General features: G+C 40.9%; 1 protein-coding gene and 1 long non-coding RNA gene across 4 annotated transcripts in view; one reads left to right on the top strand and one right to left on the bottom strand.

Annotated features, from left to right (window-relative positions):
* Positions 1-12,054, bottom strand: part of SMARCA1 (SNF2 related chromatin remodeling ATPase 1) — a 79,087-nt gene extending 67,033 nt beyond the window's left edge. Inside the window, exons 1-2 of one of the 2 annotated variants that reach the window (XM_072430773.1) lie at positions 11,841-12,054; positions 3,117-3,203 (exon numbers count right to left, since the gene is read on the bottom strand). In XM_072430773.1, coding sequence (XP_072286874.1) covers positions 3,117-3,203; positions 11,841-11,915 — 162 coding nt within the window. In that variant the 5' untranslated portion in view covers positions 11,916-12,054. Of the gene's footprint in view, positions 1-3,116; positions 3,204-11,693; positions 11,802-11,840 lie in introns of those variants that run through there. The other variant, XM_072430772.1, reaches the window with a different exon arrangement.
* On the top strand, positions 11,769-17,530 carry LOC140343872 (uncharacterized). Of its 2 annotated transcripts, XR_011923428.1 has the most exons (4): positions 12,158-12,372; positions 14,605-14,724; positions 14,826-15,125; positions 16,324-17,530. It is a non-coding gene; the product is annotated as an uncharacterized lncRNA (long non-coding RNA). The 2 variants fall into 2 exon arrangements; XR_011923427.1 differs by lacking the exons at positions 12,158-12,372; positions 16,324-17,530 and adding an exon at positions 11,769-11,884 and having other exon boundaries at positions 14,826-16,317.
* Positions 17,531-17,794: the final 264 nt, after the last annotated feature.

Here is a 17,794-nt window from a genome sequence, read left to right as displayed (position 1 = left end):
TTAATGTTGAGCTCCAGTCCTAAAGCCCATATATAGGTCTGTATTTCCATATATACAAAAATATTCCATATTTTTGCTCTGTAAACTTACCGCTGTCTGTTATAGGTCTACTAGAAATATGTGTGGATCCTGGCCCTCAAGGACTGCAACTTGATATTCCTATTTTAATTCTATAGGTTTGTTAACCCTAGAATGAGAGAAGTATACACTACACAATTCAAGACAACTCAAAAAGAGGATCTATGAGCATATCTATTCAATCACATCTGGAAGAATCACAACACCCCTAAGCTATCATGTGGGCACCCAACATAAATTTGACATCTCTATGATTTCCTTTCCTGGCCTTGAATACGTCCCCAGTAACCCTAGAGGTGACAATCACGATACAAGAATACTGCAAACAGAGTGCAAGTGGATCACTTACCTTTAAGCCACTAAAGCCCCAGGACTCAATGACATGGTCAACTTCAAACCCTTTTTACACTTCTCTTAAACAAAAAAATTCTTGTTCATTGATCATTTTTTATGTACATTATAAGCTTTAATGACATATTTTGCACTATAGAATTCAAATACCAGTATCCTGACTATTAACACATATTTGTTATTCTTACTGCCTTAATCATCAGGATTATTTGGATTCTTCAACTTGGTATTATCTCACTTTGATTATATTTCGCTCCTCCTATTTTATGTATACCCCTATTACTATGTGTATTTATTGAATGCATACTTCTTATTATTTTGCAATGCCATCTGTCTAACTGCATGTCTGGGTACACTATTTACACCTGTGTATCTGGGTACACCATTTTTCAGTATGCCCTTATCAGACTCTCTCTATCTCTTTCTCCTTATTTATATTTACTTCAAAATCTACTCTGGCCATACCCTCTCATTTGCATACCCAAGTCCCTGCATAAAATTCACTTTTAGTATAGTATTGCGCATTCCTTTGTGCATTTTATTGCGCAATGCCTCACACATGCGTAGTCCACATTTATGCACAGCTCCATCCACAGAGCAAGTGCATGCTCTTCATCCCTAGTACAGGCAACCTTTCAGGGCGAAAGTGTTCTTCTCACGCCCATGCTTAGTCCACATTTCCGGGCGCCAGTCCCTACCTTGTCTTAGCGCCATACTTGTCAGCCCCAGTCCAGCTGCCCCATTTCCCAGACAGCACTACCATCTGGCACCCGTTCTCCACATTGATACATGCTAAGCTCATTTCCACCATCTCCTTATATATCCCCCTCCAGGTTCTTGGATATAATCTTTTACTCAATATCCACATTATCTTACTCTCCCACTTTTCAGCTATTTAGCAAAGTTTCTTCTGATCCTCCTCTCTTCCTTCAACCACTAATCCTGATGAGTGCATGCTGAACTGTGAGTACTTACCCATTTATGTGCATTACTATGTTTTACATGTATCAGCTTTGTATTATTGCCATGCCCTATATATCTACCATTAGCTTTATATAAATATACATTAATCTGGGATTAAAGCATACTAGTTCCTATCTATATTAATTACATTATAGCTTTCTACTATGTATTACGCATAAATTGTTATTCCACCACCTGTATATATAGGTTTCTTATGTACTACACCTAATGCATTACCTTGTGTATGAATAGTGCATAATTATGCAACTACCATTTTCTACCTTGAGAATCACACTCACATGTTTTTATGTATATTTTCAACATTAATCTCATATGTAGCTTCTATCTTAACATAAAAGAAAGCCCCACTGCAGCTCCGACCCTAGTTCTACTACCTATGTCCACAAATATGTTTTTCTAAAACTTGATGGTAACTCATACCTATATCTCCCTAATACTACAGAAATACGTGTACTTATCAATATATTCTGGTCATGAACATATTACAATAATGACCTTTTTTACATTGTTTATATAAATTTGTACATATCATATTTTTATTACCACTTCAGGGTTCTCCCCAGGCCCATTTAGCTGGGCGCACCACCAGGCACTTTTTAGCACCCTCCCGGCTGTTTTTGGGTGGTTACTAAAGAGTTTGGTCACAATACAGTGGCTGCCACCCTCCCACAATTTCATCCCACCTGGCTTAAAAAAAATTCTGGGTTGAGCACTGCAGTTTGTGAAAGATGCAAATACTGATTAGCTTATACATACTATTATCATCTTTATTCGCAGTAACTGTCCATGACTGTGAGTTCTTAAGTCCCCTGAAGAAGCCAATACAGGCAAAACGCATCGGGCCATCACATCATATCATGATTGTTCAAGCACACATGATTTGTGGGGAGGTTCGGGACAAAATTGTCTGTTTTTTTACCGAAGCTTGCTATGTTTATACTGTTTGAATACTTTATGAATTGACTATAACCTACGTAAAATACACCAATTTATAGGGCCAAAAAAACCTTGCTTTCAGTGCCCTTCTTTTCACCTACACTACATAATTTACTTACATGTATAAATATTACTCCCTCTTTCACTAGTGCCTAAAGCTGCGTACACACTGCCAATTTTTGTCGTTGGAAAGGATCTTTCATGATCCTTTCCAACGACAAGGGAGTGCACGATGCATGAACGGTGCTGTACATACAGCACCGTTCATGCTCTATGGAGAGGGGAGGGGGAGAGCGACGGAGCGGCACCCTGCTGCGCGCTCTCCCCTTCACTTTCATTACGATCGGCTGTCGTCCATCGTCCGTGGATCCGGCAGGTCGGTCGTCCGGACGATGGACGACACCGACTGTACACACGGCAGATTTTCGCCCGATAATTGGCCGATGCCGATTATCGGGCAATAAAAATCTGACGTGTGTACGTAGCTTAACACCCATTTTATGGGTTGTTTAATGTGCTAACATTGCAGTGTGTTTCATGTCAAAAGCTTATCAGTTAGCCTTAAAAACAGTCTGACAAAACTGATATAAACTGACAGGGGGTGTTTTAAAAAGAATGGGTACTAACAATTTCCTCACTTGCTCTCTCTCTAACTTTCCTTGTAACATCCTGTCAGTAAAATGTGAGCTTCCTGCCATTGTGTTCATTCAAGCCATGTATATTGGAGTATATTTAACTGTCTGGTATTCCACTCACACAACACTTACCATCTTCTCTTCATACTCAGGATCCACTTCCTTTTCAGGACGCTGAGCTTTAGGAGGGAGTTTCAGCTGAAAGGGAGGATCATTTTTCTAGAACAACATAATTTTAGAAATAATTACTTGTTCAAATTTACAATGCAACAAAACTTGAACATTTATGTATAAACTGCACCTATTTACTAACTGTTGGTATGATAAAGCTAAAATTTAGGCAAATTGCAAGAATTAAAGTAGATTGGTTTTCATTACAAGATTCTGAAAGTCAACCAATGTATAAAATGAAATTGGCTTGGTATTAGCCTGTAGCAGCAGTACTTAGGCTGAGAGAGGGAAATGCAGCAAAATCAGCCAAGTAATATGCTTGATAGGAGGTAAAAGCAGAGGGACAGAGAGATAAGTTCATCAGTCTGCTGCTTCTTCCTTGACTGTCCAGTCACAGGTTGGCACAGGGACAAAACCTGCAAGTGTTACTGACCTACAGCAGGGAAAAGTCAGTGATGTGTGACAGAGATGTGTAAACCTCACGATTGGATGAACAGATATACAAAATTTCATGGCATGTTAATCACCCACAACATATTTACTTTATCTGCATATTAAGTGAATTAGACCTGATTAATTAATGTTCTCCAAGAGTGGAGAAGATAGACTTGCATGGGAAAACCAGTGTGATAGAGCAAACCTAGGAAGAATCTAGTTCAGGATTGAAAACATTTGCCTTCATTATTTTAAGAAATCCATTTCAAGTTTGCTGGATCAACAAGATTCTCCCTTGATAGACTATCTGAGCTTTAATAAATTATGCCCATTGCCTCAGCTTTGACTATGAATAAGTTAATATGTGTTTTCCTATACTTTTCTTAAAACTGAAAATACCTGCAAATCTGCCAGAAACCATATGTTGTTCTGTGCTGTGTTATCAGTCCCACCCAGTTTACCTCTGTGAACTACATAACAAATTCCCCCAAGTAATTGAGATGAAGTGTTCTGTTAAATCTTTCAGCTTGAGCTTTTTGGGGCCCGATCACACCTGCAATGTGAAACTGTGCAGTTGGCACTTCCGGGTAAAAAGCAAACTACTGCTGTGTGAACAGGAGCAGCAGGTACATTTACATATGTCTGCAGCTCAAATCTTAAAACACACACCCTTTTGGGAACTGTGCTGCAATCTGCCACAGCCACATTCAAAAAGTGGTTCCCAACCTCTCCTATTCGCTTGAATGGAAAAGGTTTGGATATCAGTTGAGCCCATGGCAATCCATTGCAGCTCAGCACAAGTGTGAAATGGCCCTTACTGACCAGCAAACTCATTGACTACAACTAGTTTTTAGCAAATCCCTTCAATCAGTTGACTCAATACTAAAAAGATTTGCTGTAAGGATAAGGACCTCTAATTTCATCATATGACTTTTATTTAAAGATCTAGTTCATTAAGCACTTTGCAAAAAAACAATGTTACTTTAAAAAAAAAAGTATATTTATCCAGGTGTGGTATATTTGTAGATTGCCATTATTTTTTTCAAAACTAACAAAAATATTCTGTAGTTTGCAGGAGCAGGAATCTTGGTGGAACAATGTGGCTTCTAGTAGTACAGATGTCCTCTAAATATAGGTGATCTAATAAATGATCAGGAAATATTCAACAAAGCAGTAGGAGAGATTTAAAAACCATAAAACTACAACAAAGGGATCCATGCAGTGAAAACTCATATTCAAGCAAGCAGCACGGTAATGGCATCACCAAACAAGTTGTGCTGGCACTGGGTGGATAAGAGGAATCTGTATGGAATCCATAAGCTGTAGTTTACAGCAGGCTAGCTGAAAGGCTCTAGACCAGGGGTCGGCAAAGTTTTGTGGCCACTAAGCCATTTATGGGGTGGGTGGGAGCACACTGGACCTGGACCCGCCCTAATGGCTCCGCACATCTCCATCGAACGCCCCCTGAAGTGAAATCCCTCTGCTCTGTATGCATTGTGGAGGAGAGGGATTTATCTTCAGGGAGGTTTCCCTATTTACCGCGCCAGCGGAAGTATCAATGCAGCACCGGAGCTCCAGGGGGCGTGTTAGACCAGGTGGCGTTAGGCCAGAACGAACTACCGGCTAGGCCAACCCCTGTTTTAGACTGTTATCTCTTAATTATTCACTATATCTACTAGAAGGATGCTGCACATTTGTGCTAATGCTCTGTGGAGATGGAACTGGCAATGGCCTGTTTTATTAGTCATTTACCACAGCGGTCACCAACCGGTGGTCTGCGAGAAAATTATGGTGGTCTGCTGCTCTGGCCGGTGCCCGCCCTAAGCAGGGTCAAGAAAGGGACCCCGCAGACGGGGTGCACTGGCCAAAGCCGCGGACCCTGTCCCCTGTACAAATCCCAGGCTTAAGGAAGTGGGCGCGCTGTGTCCCTGTACAAAACCCGCCCACTCTCTCATCGCAGGCTCAGATCTGCGATGGGAGAGTGGGCAGGGTTATGTCATGATGACATCACTATGGGGGAGGTTTGATTGACACCTAGCTCCCCACGCATGTGCAGTCAGGAGCCTGTAATTTTAGTGGTCCACGGAACTGAAAAGGTTGGCCACCACTGATTTAATAATTCACATTCATTCATAAGTTCACAACTGTGTGAGCACTGCGAGTTAGTCTGCATCCTTTTAAAATTTCACTTTGCACATTTTAACAAAATGTTTTTTTTTATATTATATTTCAAAAGGTTTGTACAGCTGTATATGGTGTGTTTCATCCAAGTGATTTGTTTTAAAATGCTATTTCATTTACTGTTCTGAATTTTAGAAAAAAATTAAATGACCTTTTGTACATTTTATAAGTATCATTGAGAATATGGAGTTTTATCTAAGGCAGGGGTCGGCAAACTTTTATGGCCACTAGGCCATTTCAGGGGTGGGCAGGAGAACACTGAGCCGGACTCTGAGTCCTGCCCCAATGGCTCCACCCACCACCAGGGAACGCCCCCTGAAGTGAAATCCCTCTCCTCCATATGCATTGCAGAGAAGAGGGATTTACTGGAGCTCCGGTGGCTCCGGAGCTCCGGCTCCAGAAGTTCCTAGCGCCCCCTGGCATATCCGGCCGGCAACTCATGGCTCCGGAGCCGCAGGTTGCCGGCCAACATTAGGCCGGATCGGCCAGGGGGCGTTAGGCCAGAACGAACCCTGATCTAAAGCTTTTTCTACATGGACGTTTTCCCCAGCGTTTAACCTGAGGCTTTAAAAGCCTATGTTTGAAATTCCCATGCATTGCAATAGGCTAATCTACACCAGGATGTTTCCTTGAGGCACATTTATGAGCGTTATCTATAACAATGCTTGCAACGTTAAAAAAATTAAAACGCAAGGTTAACGCTGGAAAATACCCAAAAACATGTGAAAACGTTTATAAGCACTTGAAACGTGATTGTGTTTTAAAGGCAAACTTCAAAACGCTAAAAAAAGTGCATAAAACGCACATAAACGCAGTAGGAACGTTTACATTACACGTTTTTAAAAAAACGTCCATGTAGGCCCAGCCTAAGTTAGCCTAAGGCCCAGCTATTCCTGTCACCATTAACCCCCCCCCATTTGCTTGAATGCATGGCACTCATTTTTGCAGTAACAAAGTATATAGTCATACGAAGAGATTTTATCTAGGGGACCTGTTTTGATTATAATTTTTTTTTAATGAACCCCCAAAACAAACTGCATTACACTCTGTGTTTTCTCATTTCATCAGAAATGCATTTTGTTGTACACAGAGTGTTTTAATTAGATGGTGTTTAAAAAGAAAACTCTGTCACCATTTTAAACTTCCCCAGAATACTGCATAACACAGATTTTGTACAGTTATAAACAAGACGTTTTAAATAGGGAATATGTTGTAACAATACATTTTTAGTCACTATTCTGAGCTAACCTTTACAGTAATACAGTTTGTTCAGTTCCAAAAAATGGCATTTCTTCATATTAATTGGCACTTTGTGACGATATTGCAAAATAACAGAAAGTTAAGCACATGTTGATGCACATCCTATATTTTGTACATATTAACCAACAGAGGGCAACATGGGCAGAGTGAATGGAAGGGTCAGTGGTGCTAGAGTTGTAAAAGCTGAACTAGGGCTTCACTCATTACAAAAGTATAGTCATGGCTGAGATTTCTTAATTGTAGTGCCATCTTACAAATAAGCTGAGAGAGAGGATGAACACTCCATGTACTGATACCCAACCCTTAGTATTCTATGAGAATGAGGACTAGTTCAGTGTCAGAGCAGACTGTGTCAGTGTGTGGTCAGTATTTCCTGGCTGGGGGGGGGGGTCCTATGATTTACAATCCCAGTGATTACTAAATCAGTGAGACTAATTCCAGTCAAGTGGAGGGGCAAAATGAAGAGAAAGAGAAGAAATGCCTACTTCCAAAGTCAACATCAGCTCAACAGTGCCCAACTGTGCAGGTGGAGTTGTTTTGGTGGGGAAAAAGGGGGATTGCTATCTGTTCATCCATTGGAGCATGGATCCATCTGGTAATGGTCACAGCTTTGTTATTCATGGCAGACAAGCATGAAGCAGCAATAGATCGACCACTGAAAAGGAATGTTGTCTAATAGAGATGTTGTACTTTTTATTCAGAACAAGGCCTAACACTTTCACGGATCAATTGACCACTGATGATCAATGAGTTCGTCAGCACCAGCTTGAATACCTTCAGCCTCAGAAGTGGCTGAAAACCCAATGAACAACTTGGTTTTGAAGATGGACGCAGTTGGAACTTACACTAGAATTACTTGCAAGTGTTTTATGAGGTGCTCAGAGCAGGGCGGAGTGGTCACAGGCACATCCACCTATCCGCAGACAATGTCACCTTTATTGTAAGAAAATGATACGTTTGTTTGGGTACTACTTAGGAATAAATTACCATTTCTAGATGTTCCTTATAACACAGCATGTCTTTAGTGTTTGAGCTTAGATCTAGTTCTAAAAAGCACAAGGAAAGCTAATCTTTAGATGTGCCAAAAACATTCCTATTAGGGAATTACTGCCTAAAAGTGTTAAGGTGACCAACTGCAAACTAAGAACCTTTAATGTCTACACGAGACCCTTGAATGCTGTAAAAATTAACAATTAGACAAGTGAAAATGCTCATTTCTTTTTAAGACTGCACGCCCTTGACAAGCCTTGCAAACATATAGGTACAGGGTGCAAACAAATGTAATCATCCATTGGAACAGCTACACGTCTACTGCCGACTATAAACTTCTGTTGGCTGGTGATTCTACTCGTTTGTCTGATTCCACAACCTAGTCTCCATATTTCAAATTCTCCAACTTTGCATGTTAGCATCTGATGTACCAATGCTCTTACCTTCTTTATTCTGCTTCCCTGCTTCATACCCTACAATCAGTTGTGCTATTTCCCCATTTATAATATTGTCCTATTTATTTTGCCTTTATTTTCTGCTGGTTCCCTTGTTATATTGGAATACAATTTCTATGCCCCTAAAATTAAAGCGTACCTTACCTCATAATTTTCGCGTTACATAAAAGGGTAAGGTAAAAATTCTGTTTGTTTGTGTTTTTTTAAGTGCAACACCCTTTTTTAAAAAACATCCCAGGAGGCTCTTGGCCGCTCCTCCTGGACATGCCTGAGCATCTCGGCAATGCGCAGAAGGAGCCCTTTCGCCAAAAGGGAAGGAAATTGCTGATCTCATGCATGCGCAGTGAGAACGGCAAGTTTTTTTCCCACCTAGGACTTAGGAAGAAGATTATTATTATTATTGTTTATATTTGATGTTGTTGTATGCTTGTAATTTTTTCTTTACCTTAATAAGAAAGTATTAAAAAAATGTAATCATCTTCAGGCACTGTGGAAAAATATAAAAAATCTGTGACCTGAAGAAGGTTTCCATAGCCAGCATTTCTGTTAAAATTGTTGATTAGTTGGATGGTTAAAGTGAAAATAAATCCGCACGACTTATCCGCGCAGGGCCATCTTCCTTTTCTTCTTCCTCTTAAGGATGATCTTTGGCCATTTTGATTGGCTGTGCCGGGATAACATAACTCCTGCGCAGACACATGGGAGTTCATTCATCCTTGCACACGCTAGGAAAGCTGGGATTACCAGGTTTCTCTGACAACCAAATATGACACTGCTGATGCACAGGAAGTACTTTCAACTGCCAGAAACCTGGAGCGATCAGGTGGGTAAGATGCATTACTGCAGAAGAGACATCTCTGGTCTGCAGTAATGATCTGACTGATCATTTAAACTTAAAAGTGGAACTTTTTAACTAAACAAGAGTGCAGATATACAGGTCATTATATTTAATCTCCGTTCTGGTATACAATTTAGAAGCCTGGTAAAGTTGCATCCACCAGTGGGATAAAAGGTAAAAGTCCTCAAGCTTCAAAATGTACAAATTGTGATAAATTCTTTATTGTGTTTCTCTTTTCTAAACACCTCTGGGACATTTGTGGCTCATTTCCAGAGAACTACATGTAACCATCCTAGCGTTTTTTTTTGTTTTTTGGTGGTTCTGTACTGTTGGAAAGTAGCTCTGCATATAAAACACAACGTAAAGATTAGTCAGGTCCAAATATTTTACCTCTTCAAGGAGATGACCACATCCTTGGTAAGCATGACTACAAATACAACCTGACCTACTGTATATTCTCAACCACATTCATGTATACTAAGCATGATGCCAACAAAAAAATTAGATGTGGTTCAGTGACTTCACTATGATGGGAACCCAATAGTGAGGTCACTTTCCTGCCTTACAAAATCAATTAAAGTAGTGGATCGAGTTCTGTAAGATTTTCTTTCCATGAAATACTGTTATAGTATTTCAATGCTTTTAATCTCCTTTAGGCTTAGTCTACACGGACTGTTTCCCCAGCGTTTAACCTGAGGCTTTTAAAGCCCATGTTTGAAGTCCCCATGCATTCCAATGGGCTAATCTACACCAGGACGTTTCCTTCAGGCACGTTTTTGAGCTTTATTTNGTCCATTGATTTTAATGGGAGCGTTTTCCTGCGTTTATGCATGCTAGAAATTGTCAATAAAAAAGCTTCCATTGATTTCAATGGAGGCTTTTACAAACGTTTTAACAATAACCTGTGTCCTGTGTCACTATTTCATGTGTCATGCATGATTAATTACATGTACTATGCTCTTAAAAATTAACACCTATGCCTGGCACGTGTGAAATTGTCTGCCATTGTGTTTGCTTTCGGTGCTTTTCGCACCTGCAAATTATGTCATTCATTATCACTTGTGTGTAGTCATTGTCTTTAATTGTGCTTCACTTTGCACTCTTTTCACTCTATTCTGTGTATTGCATGATCACATTATCACATGTATGCAGGGATGTATGTACTTCCTGTACTTGCAGAAATCACTTCTACCAAGTGCTAAAACGCTTGTAGAATCGCGGTAAAACGCGGATAAACGCGGCATAGACGTTTTTCAGATTTTTCCAGCATTTAAAAAAAGTTTTAAAACGTTAAAATAAATGCATTAAAACGCTTATAAACGCAGTAGGAACGTTTACATGCCTTTTTACAAAACGTCCATGTAGACCCAGCCTAAGTGCATAAAAACGCTTATAAACGCAGTAGGAACGTTTACATGCCTTTTTACAAAACGTCCATGTAGACCCAGCCTAAAGTAAGGAAAGTTCACCATCCTGCCAAGCCCCATCTGCCCCAACCCTCACCAACTACACAAAATCATCAGCCAAAAAGCCCTGACTTCAATGTTTTTGGAATCTTTGACAATGTTATTGCTGTGTCCTTGATGCCCTCTTTCAAAGGTTTGGCTGCATTTTTCTGGGATATCCATTGTCTAGTTATGTCAGGAGGCAGCTATCGGCACAGAGACATCACCTGGCAACCAGGACTTTTTTTTAATCTCTTTTTCTGAAATGTTTGTTTGAGCAGAGAGGAGCTGGCAGGAAAGGGGACCTTGTACTTTTTTTTCTTATAAAATATAAAAACTGGGTCTTTCATTTGATGCTTTTTGGGAAATGTGCCAAATCTACATATGCATTAGTTTGAATGGGAACATATGCAGGGATGGACATAGGGGATGCACAGTGTATGAGGGCCTCTGACCCCCTTAGCCAACAACGGCCTCTGCAAGGGGCCCCAAGTCAATGTGGCGGGGGACGGGGCCCCTAGTTCTGCACAGAGGCCTTCACCCACCATTGGGCAGATGGGACCGTGGTTGACCCCACAGCAGAATGTTGCATCCCATCGCAGGTCTATGATAGCACTGCTTAGTTACCCGTCCCACTCCTCATAGGACCCCAGGGTCCTTCTGCATTGCTCTACAAGCCATTTGAGGAAAGCAGAGGTCAGTGCAGAGACACCGGCCCCTCTACAATGACTTTTATCACAGCAGAGCACCACACAGATACTCATTGCTTTCATTGCAGAGCTTTCATTTTGTTTATATAGTAACAGGGTTATGACAGACCTTGTGGGCAGGTTTAGAGACTGGACTTGTGACTGCAGAATATTTTATAAATATTAATATTACCAAGCACTAACATTAGAAAAACTTGACACAATTGTTCCTAGGGTGATCTTACCCCCTGCCTGTCAAGTGACCACATCCGGGGCCTGCAGCTATCACCCTGTGCTGGGCCTGGGAGCTCCACATTACGCCCGCCAATTCCCGCCATCTCTCTACCTGCAGCCCCTCCCATTTCCCGCCTTTTTTTTTTATTTTAGTTTACCTCTTCGGTAGTAGCCGAGTCTGTCGCTTCCCGTGAAGTGGAAGGTAAGACTTCCTCATCCGAGAGCCCCTCCATCACGGCTGTATTACGGGCAACCGATACTCGGTACGGTCGATACGCCCACTATGCAATACGTAAAACTAGTAATGTTGATCGTTACAAAACTGGGGAATACAAGACGTCACATCTCACACGGAGGAAGACCTACGAGGGCACGCCCACTCCGACACGGTACCGACCGCCCAGACACTGACGGGCGGAAGACGGTCAGGGAGCGGGGACGCGTACGTCGCTGGGCTCCGACTGTATCTGATCTGTGTGACCGGCCCGGTGACAACGAGGGAGGAAGCGAGCAGCAGAGCCTGCTCAGTGTGACACCGGGGAATAGAAAAGGAAATGTTCATTCCACATTGAAGGCAAACCCCTAATTAAAAATGGTTCACAGTGCATAAACTACACATTTAGATTCTGATTTGAAGATTACTTTTATGGGGTTGTCAAAAACATCTGACCTGTTTCAGGAGAACCCAGGGTAAGGTTGGGCACGTCCCCAAATCTGCATTTTTGTATACTATTTACATCTGCCACTATTTGCCCCTAATAATATTGAAGTCCTCTTCCCTCCAGCGCTCCTTTCTTGTGCACCCCCATATTGATTTGTTAGGCTGGGTGCATATTAATTTAATTATTTTTTATTTTAATTATTTTGCATGGGCCAAGGTGCTCCAGCATGGCCAATGCTACACCCGGCCTTTCAGAATGCAATAATACGTCAGATTTTTCGGGTGAGAATCTGGCGTGTGTACAGTCGGCGTCGTTCATCGTCCGTGGATCCGTCCTGGCGGATCCACGAACGATGAACAACGAGCGATCCTAATGCAAGGGAAGGGGGCGAGCGCTCAGCAGGGTGCCGCTCCGTCGTTCTCCCCCTCCCCTCCCCATAGAGTAGAATGGTGCTGTATGTACAGCACTGTTCATGCATCGTGTAGTCCTTTGTCGTTGGAAAGGATCGTAAAAGATCCTTTCCAACGACAAAAATTGCACGTGTGTACGCAGCTTTAGGCATAACTCACGAAAATATGTCTAATATTTAAAAAAAATTAAATAATAAACTTTAAATAAAAAACACAAAACATTTGTTAAAATAAAAAAATAGTGAAACCTGTAAGATAACTGTACAGTAGCATGTATAATATAATTTTATATATATTATATAAAGATTTCTTTGTATTGGACTCAATACAGCTATTTTGTATCGAATCCAATAAAAACATTTTTGAATTTCCCGCCGCTCCCCCCGCCCACACTGATGCAATGCACCAACGTCAGAGAATGGAGAATGTCTGCATTCGCCGGCTGAAGATCAAAGTAGGAGGACGTGTCCTGAGGACCTGCAGGGACCAGCAGGACGCCGGGGGACACCAGTGGAACAAGGTAAGGTTTTTTTTTATGTTTTTAGCGACCCCAAGTGTGATTTGGAATTGCCACTCAGGAATACCGCTGGGGGGTTATTATTAATAATACACTGCAGCAGAGGTTCAGAATGAATAGCACCACAGCGCACAAACATTCTTTACCGCAACACAATATCATGAACCAAGCCAAATGCCATTCTTTTTGGCCCTACTGTGAGCCCAGCCTAGTTGGAGGACTTGGTTGTTAATGATGCCCTGGACTCACAAGAAGCAAACCAGATGGAAGAAAACAGGGCCGAGGGTCTGCAAGGGGCAGTACCAAAAAGGTGGCAGGAATTGTGGAAAAAAACTGCATTTTTGTATATCGGGTTATTTATTTATTTGATTTGAGCTTTAAGGTTAAAGAGGAAGTAAACTTAAAAAGTGCCCAAAACAAAAAAAATCCACTTACCCTCAATCCCGCAGAGCAATCGATCGGTCCGGAGGTATCCTCCATCGGGTCCCACTCCCGAGCAGATACCGGGCACCGCCGTCTTGTCCTCTTCTTCCAGGTTCTTCTTCCCAATGCAGGTTCTAGATAGCAGTATGTAGTTTGGAAAAAAAAACTTGCCGATCTCACTACACATGTGGGGATTTTTTGCACGAAAAAGGCTCCTTCTGCGCATGCCCAAGATGCTCGGCCATGCACAGAAGGCACACCCAAGAGCCTCCCGGGATGCGTGACGTAGGTATCCCAGCTTTGCCCTCCCGTCCTGAAGATGGTCTGAAGCTTGCATCTGCGCTTGCTTAGACTTTTTTTGACCTTGAATGATGCACCAAGGTCAATGCACCTAAAATACAGTATGTGATGCAATGTATTGGTGTTAGTGATGTGTATATTGTTACAATTATAACAATGTTTCTTTTGAAATGTATGACATCAGGTATGGGGTGATCCACTGTAAGTTTTGTATCTCTCTGCCTGCTCTTAACGTTGGGCTTCTTTTTTTTCCCCTGGAGTTTATCATTTCCACCATGTACTATTTTCAAGCACACACAATAGTGATTAGGAAATGATACATGCATGAGATCATGTTTATTACAATGGACCTACCACCTATGTGCGAGGTTCATTCACCCCTTACCTGGAAAGAAAAATGGATATTTACCTTACCCCCATCTTTTACACCTCCTGTGGTATGCAGAACTGGTAAAATCTCTTGAGAAGACACTTCAGTCCATTCTAAGTTTGTCTTTTTGCAAGATCTCAGCTGATCTGGGTCCCACAGGAATCTTCCTGGAAGCACAGTGACATCATCTTTGTACCATCTTTGTCTCGAAATTTGTGACTAGGCAGTGCTTTTTTGCAGAAATTGGTGTGCCTGCCAATCAAAATGGCTGAAGATTGAAACAAGGATGAGAAAAAGAAGGAAGAGTGCCCAAAACTGAATGGGGACCAGTGAGTGCAATTAAAAATTGCAATCAGATAGGTAAGCTTAGTTTATTCCGGAAATGATGCCTTTTATACCTTCTGCAATAAAGGTCCTGCCTAATCACAGTTTTTTATTTTTTTTATTTAATTCCGCTTTAGGTCCTATACAGACACAAGATCACTGTCATTTGCAACAATCTTTCATGATTGTTTCCAGTGACAGGAGAAAAAATAAGCTCTGTACTGTTCCTTTCTGTGAAGAAGGAAGGATGAGTGAGTGGCATCTCGCTGTTTTCCTGTGGATCGTTCCAGAACGCCAGGGTGGATTGATAAATGATGTTGGTGAACCGCTATACACACACTAGATTTTCACCTGAGACAAGCGCAACAGTTTGTTTTAAGTGGCAATCATCCGATGTGTCATAGCCTAAATGCCACAGGCCCAAGGCTGGGGGTAAGGTAAATGTAACTTTTTTTTTCACGTATAGAGGGGGCCCAGAGAGTGTTAGCAAACCTTCCATTTTAGTTTAATTTTCATTGTAATCTATAAAGCTCATCATATTGCTGGGTTGTGGTGACAGTACGAGATGTGGAGATGCATTACATTATCTTCAATAGTCACAGAATGGACTCCAAAAGCTGTGTCATCACCTCCTCCATATGTCATAATCAGAGCACAGGAAGGAAAACATGGCAGCTGCAAACAATAGAATGTTACACAATGTATCCCAGACAGAATACTTTGCGTTTGTATAATTTTTTATTGTTGTAATTTTTTTTTTAACATACTGATTTTGATTTGAGTAAAATACCAAATAAAGTCATGCAGCAAATTAAAAAAGCATTTACTTGACACTAGCAGACAGGTTACAAAATAAATGCATTAGGTGGCAGTGTTACATTTATTTTATATAAATATATTTTACCATGATATTGTTCATTTTTTCCAGAAAATCCATAGGTAACACAGACTTCAGACCTGGCATCCAGGGACATTAACCCTGGGACCATGCCTGGACACCATGGGACAACTCTAAAAAATAATGTTGTGCACCATGCAGAAAAAAAGTACACTCCAGTCCATGCAACCTAAATAACTGACATTGCTCATAGTTTAGCAAAGTACCATACTTCGACACTGGTCTCAGACTCAATGTAGCTGTGCTGCCCCGGCTACTTGCATTCTTTAGTGGACCCATAGAGTGCAGCATGCAGGTAGTGGTTCTGATAGGTGAGCACAGAATGGGTAGAGTTGGTAGCATCTTTCATCACTTCCATAAGCTATATGCCCCCCCCTCACCCCCTAATCTTCTTACTGAGGTGGGGACACCTGTCCTACACACAGCACCCCAGGAAATTAGCACCTAGTTTGAAACCAATGACAAAAGTGTCAAATGTTAGTAGTACTTAAGAGCAGAGTTGCCAGCTTTGATTGAATGACAAAAAATAAATCTCAGAAAATATTTTAGCTACATTATAAAAATGAATGTCTGGCTTTATATAGAAGCATGCAGCAGGATTTACCCAAGCAAGCAACATCTGCGTAGGCTGAGAATGAAATGTTGCTTATAGTCCATTAAATGGGAATCATACTCTTAGACAAATAGCCTATTATCTCCATAATACACCTTTTACTCACTTACTTACTTTTTTTCAGTAAGATGTTGCCACCCTCAAATTATAAAAGTGGTACAAAAATAGAAGAATTAGAAACGCAGTGGTTGACCATGGAAAGCGCAACTGAATAAAAGTACATCAAACTCAGAAAACAGAAAATTTCCAGCACTGCTATTAACTCTAATTGGAACCCTGGTATGCTAACCTACATTCTAGAGACATTTTAGCAGGAGTGGTCTTCATGGTAAATCTTCAACCAAAATGGCATTCTTATGAAATGGATACAAAGCCAAACAATTCACCTTCACTCAAAATCACAAGGACTGGACTTCAGGAAGATGAGGTCAGGGTGGTCTATTCTTGGAACGTTGGTGGCCCTAACAGAAAGTGTTTAGTCCTCTGAGTCGAAGACAAGTGGTACATGAGGTTCTGTAGACATTCCCTGCAGTTTTGTGGCTTAATGCTTCATCCTTCTTTAGTACTTCATCACTGTATAGTAATTAACTCAAAACACACAGCCAAAAAAAGCCACCATATACCCATCACAGCTATTCTGGAATTACAGACAGCCAATGTCTGCAATGGAACTGTGGCAAGATCTCCAGCTACAATTTACCATGTAAGAACCTTCAGAAACTGCATTTAAGTGTATCTATTACCTACTAATAATCCCTTTTTACCCAATGTAATGCAGGTGAATGAAGGCAACCATGTACCATTCTCCCCTCCATAAACAAACTGTGGAGGAATGAGCATAGCCATCCAAGATCAGGAACTATGTTAATTGTAGGAATATTAGGAGATAAGTAACATAATCTTTCAGAAAAAAAACAAACGAATGCAAACACATTTTTAGGGATTGGAAACTGCAATGTATTTCATTTTTGTTTTGAGGTTTAAAGTGGCAACAACAGTAGGTGGCAGATTGCTGTGCAGCAGAATTGTCAGATACCTGGAAATTTCAACCAGCTAACTACCAATCTGATCAAAAAAACATAAGGCAAAGACATTCTGGTAAAGATATGGAAGGACTGTAAGGGCACTGAGAGGCAATTCAGTGTTATGGATCAGTTTTAGGCAGCAGTTACAGTATACAGCTTAGGTTAGTGGTAAAGTCAAAGCTCTGAAGGATCTTAACCATTTGGAATCTGAAAACAGGTAAAGATACCACAGTTACTACATGTGTGCCATTATTTATAATGATCTGAAAGATTATTATAACAATTAAATAATTTGCATGATGTTTACTCTTGTATTGTATTGTATTGCTTGCTACAACTACACCTCGGTTGCACAAAACACTGACACAGTTTGTGACTCAGTGGGTCTCCCACTGCTTATTCTGGGTATAATAATTATTTTATAATATATATATATATATATATATATTATATTCAATATGGCAGATTTCCAGAAGCTTTTTGTTTGACACAAGATGAGTTCCAACAAAAATAATTAAACAACAACAACTTACTCTCAGACTTTTGGAAAAAAACAAAGGAGCAGCCTGA

Source organism: Pyxicephalus adspersus, chromosome Z (assembly GCF_032062135.1).
Source record: "Pyxicephalus adspersus chromosome Z, UCB_Pads_2.0, whole genome shotgun sequence".
Lineage (NCBI taxonomy): Eukaryota > Metazoa > Chordata > Amphibia > Anura > Pyxicephalidae > Pyxicephalus > Pyxicephalus adspersus.
Note: the sequence above shows the minus strand (reverse complement) of the source record. Positions and strands in the feature narration are given on the sequence as shown.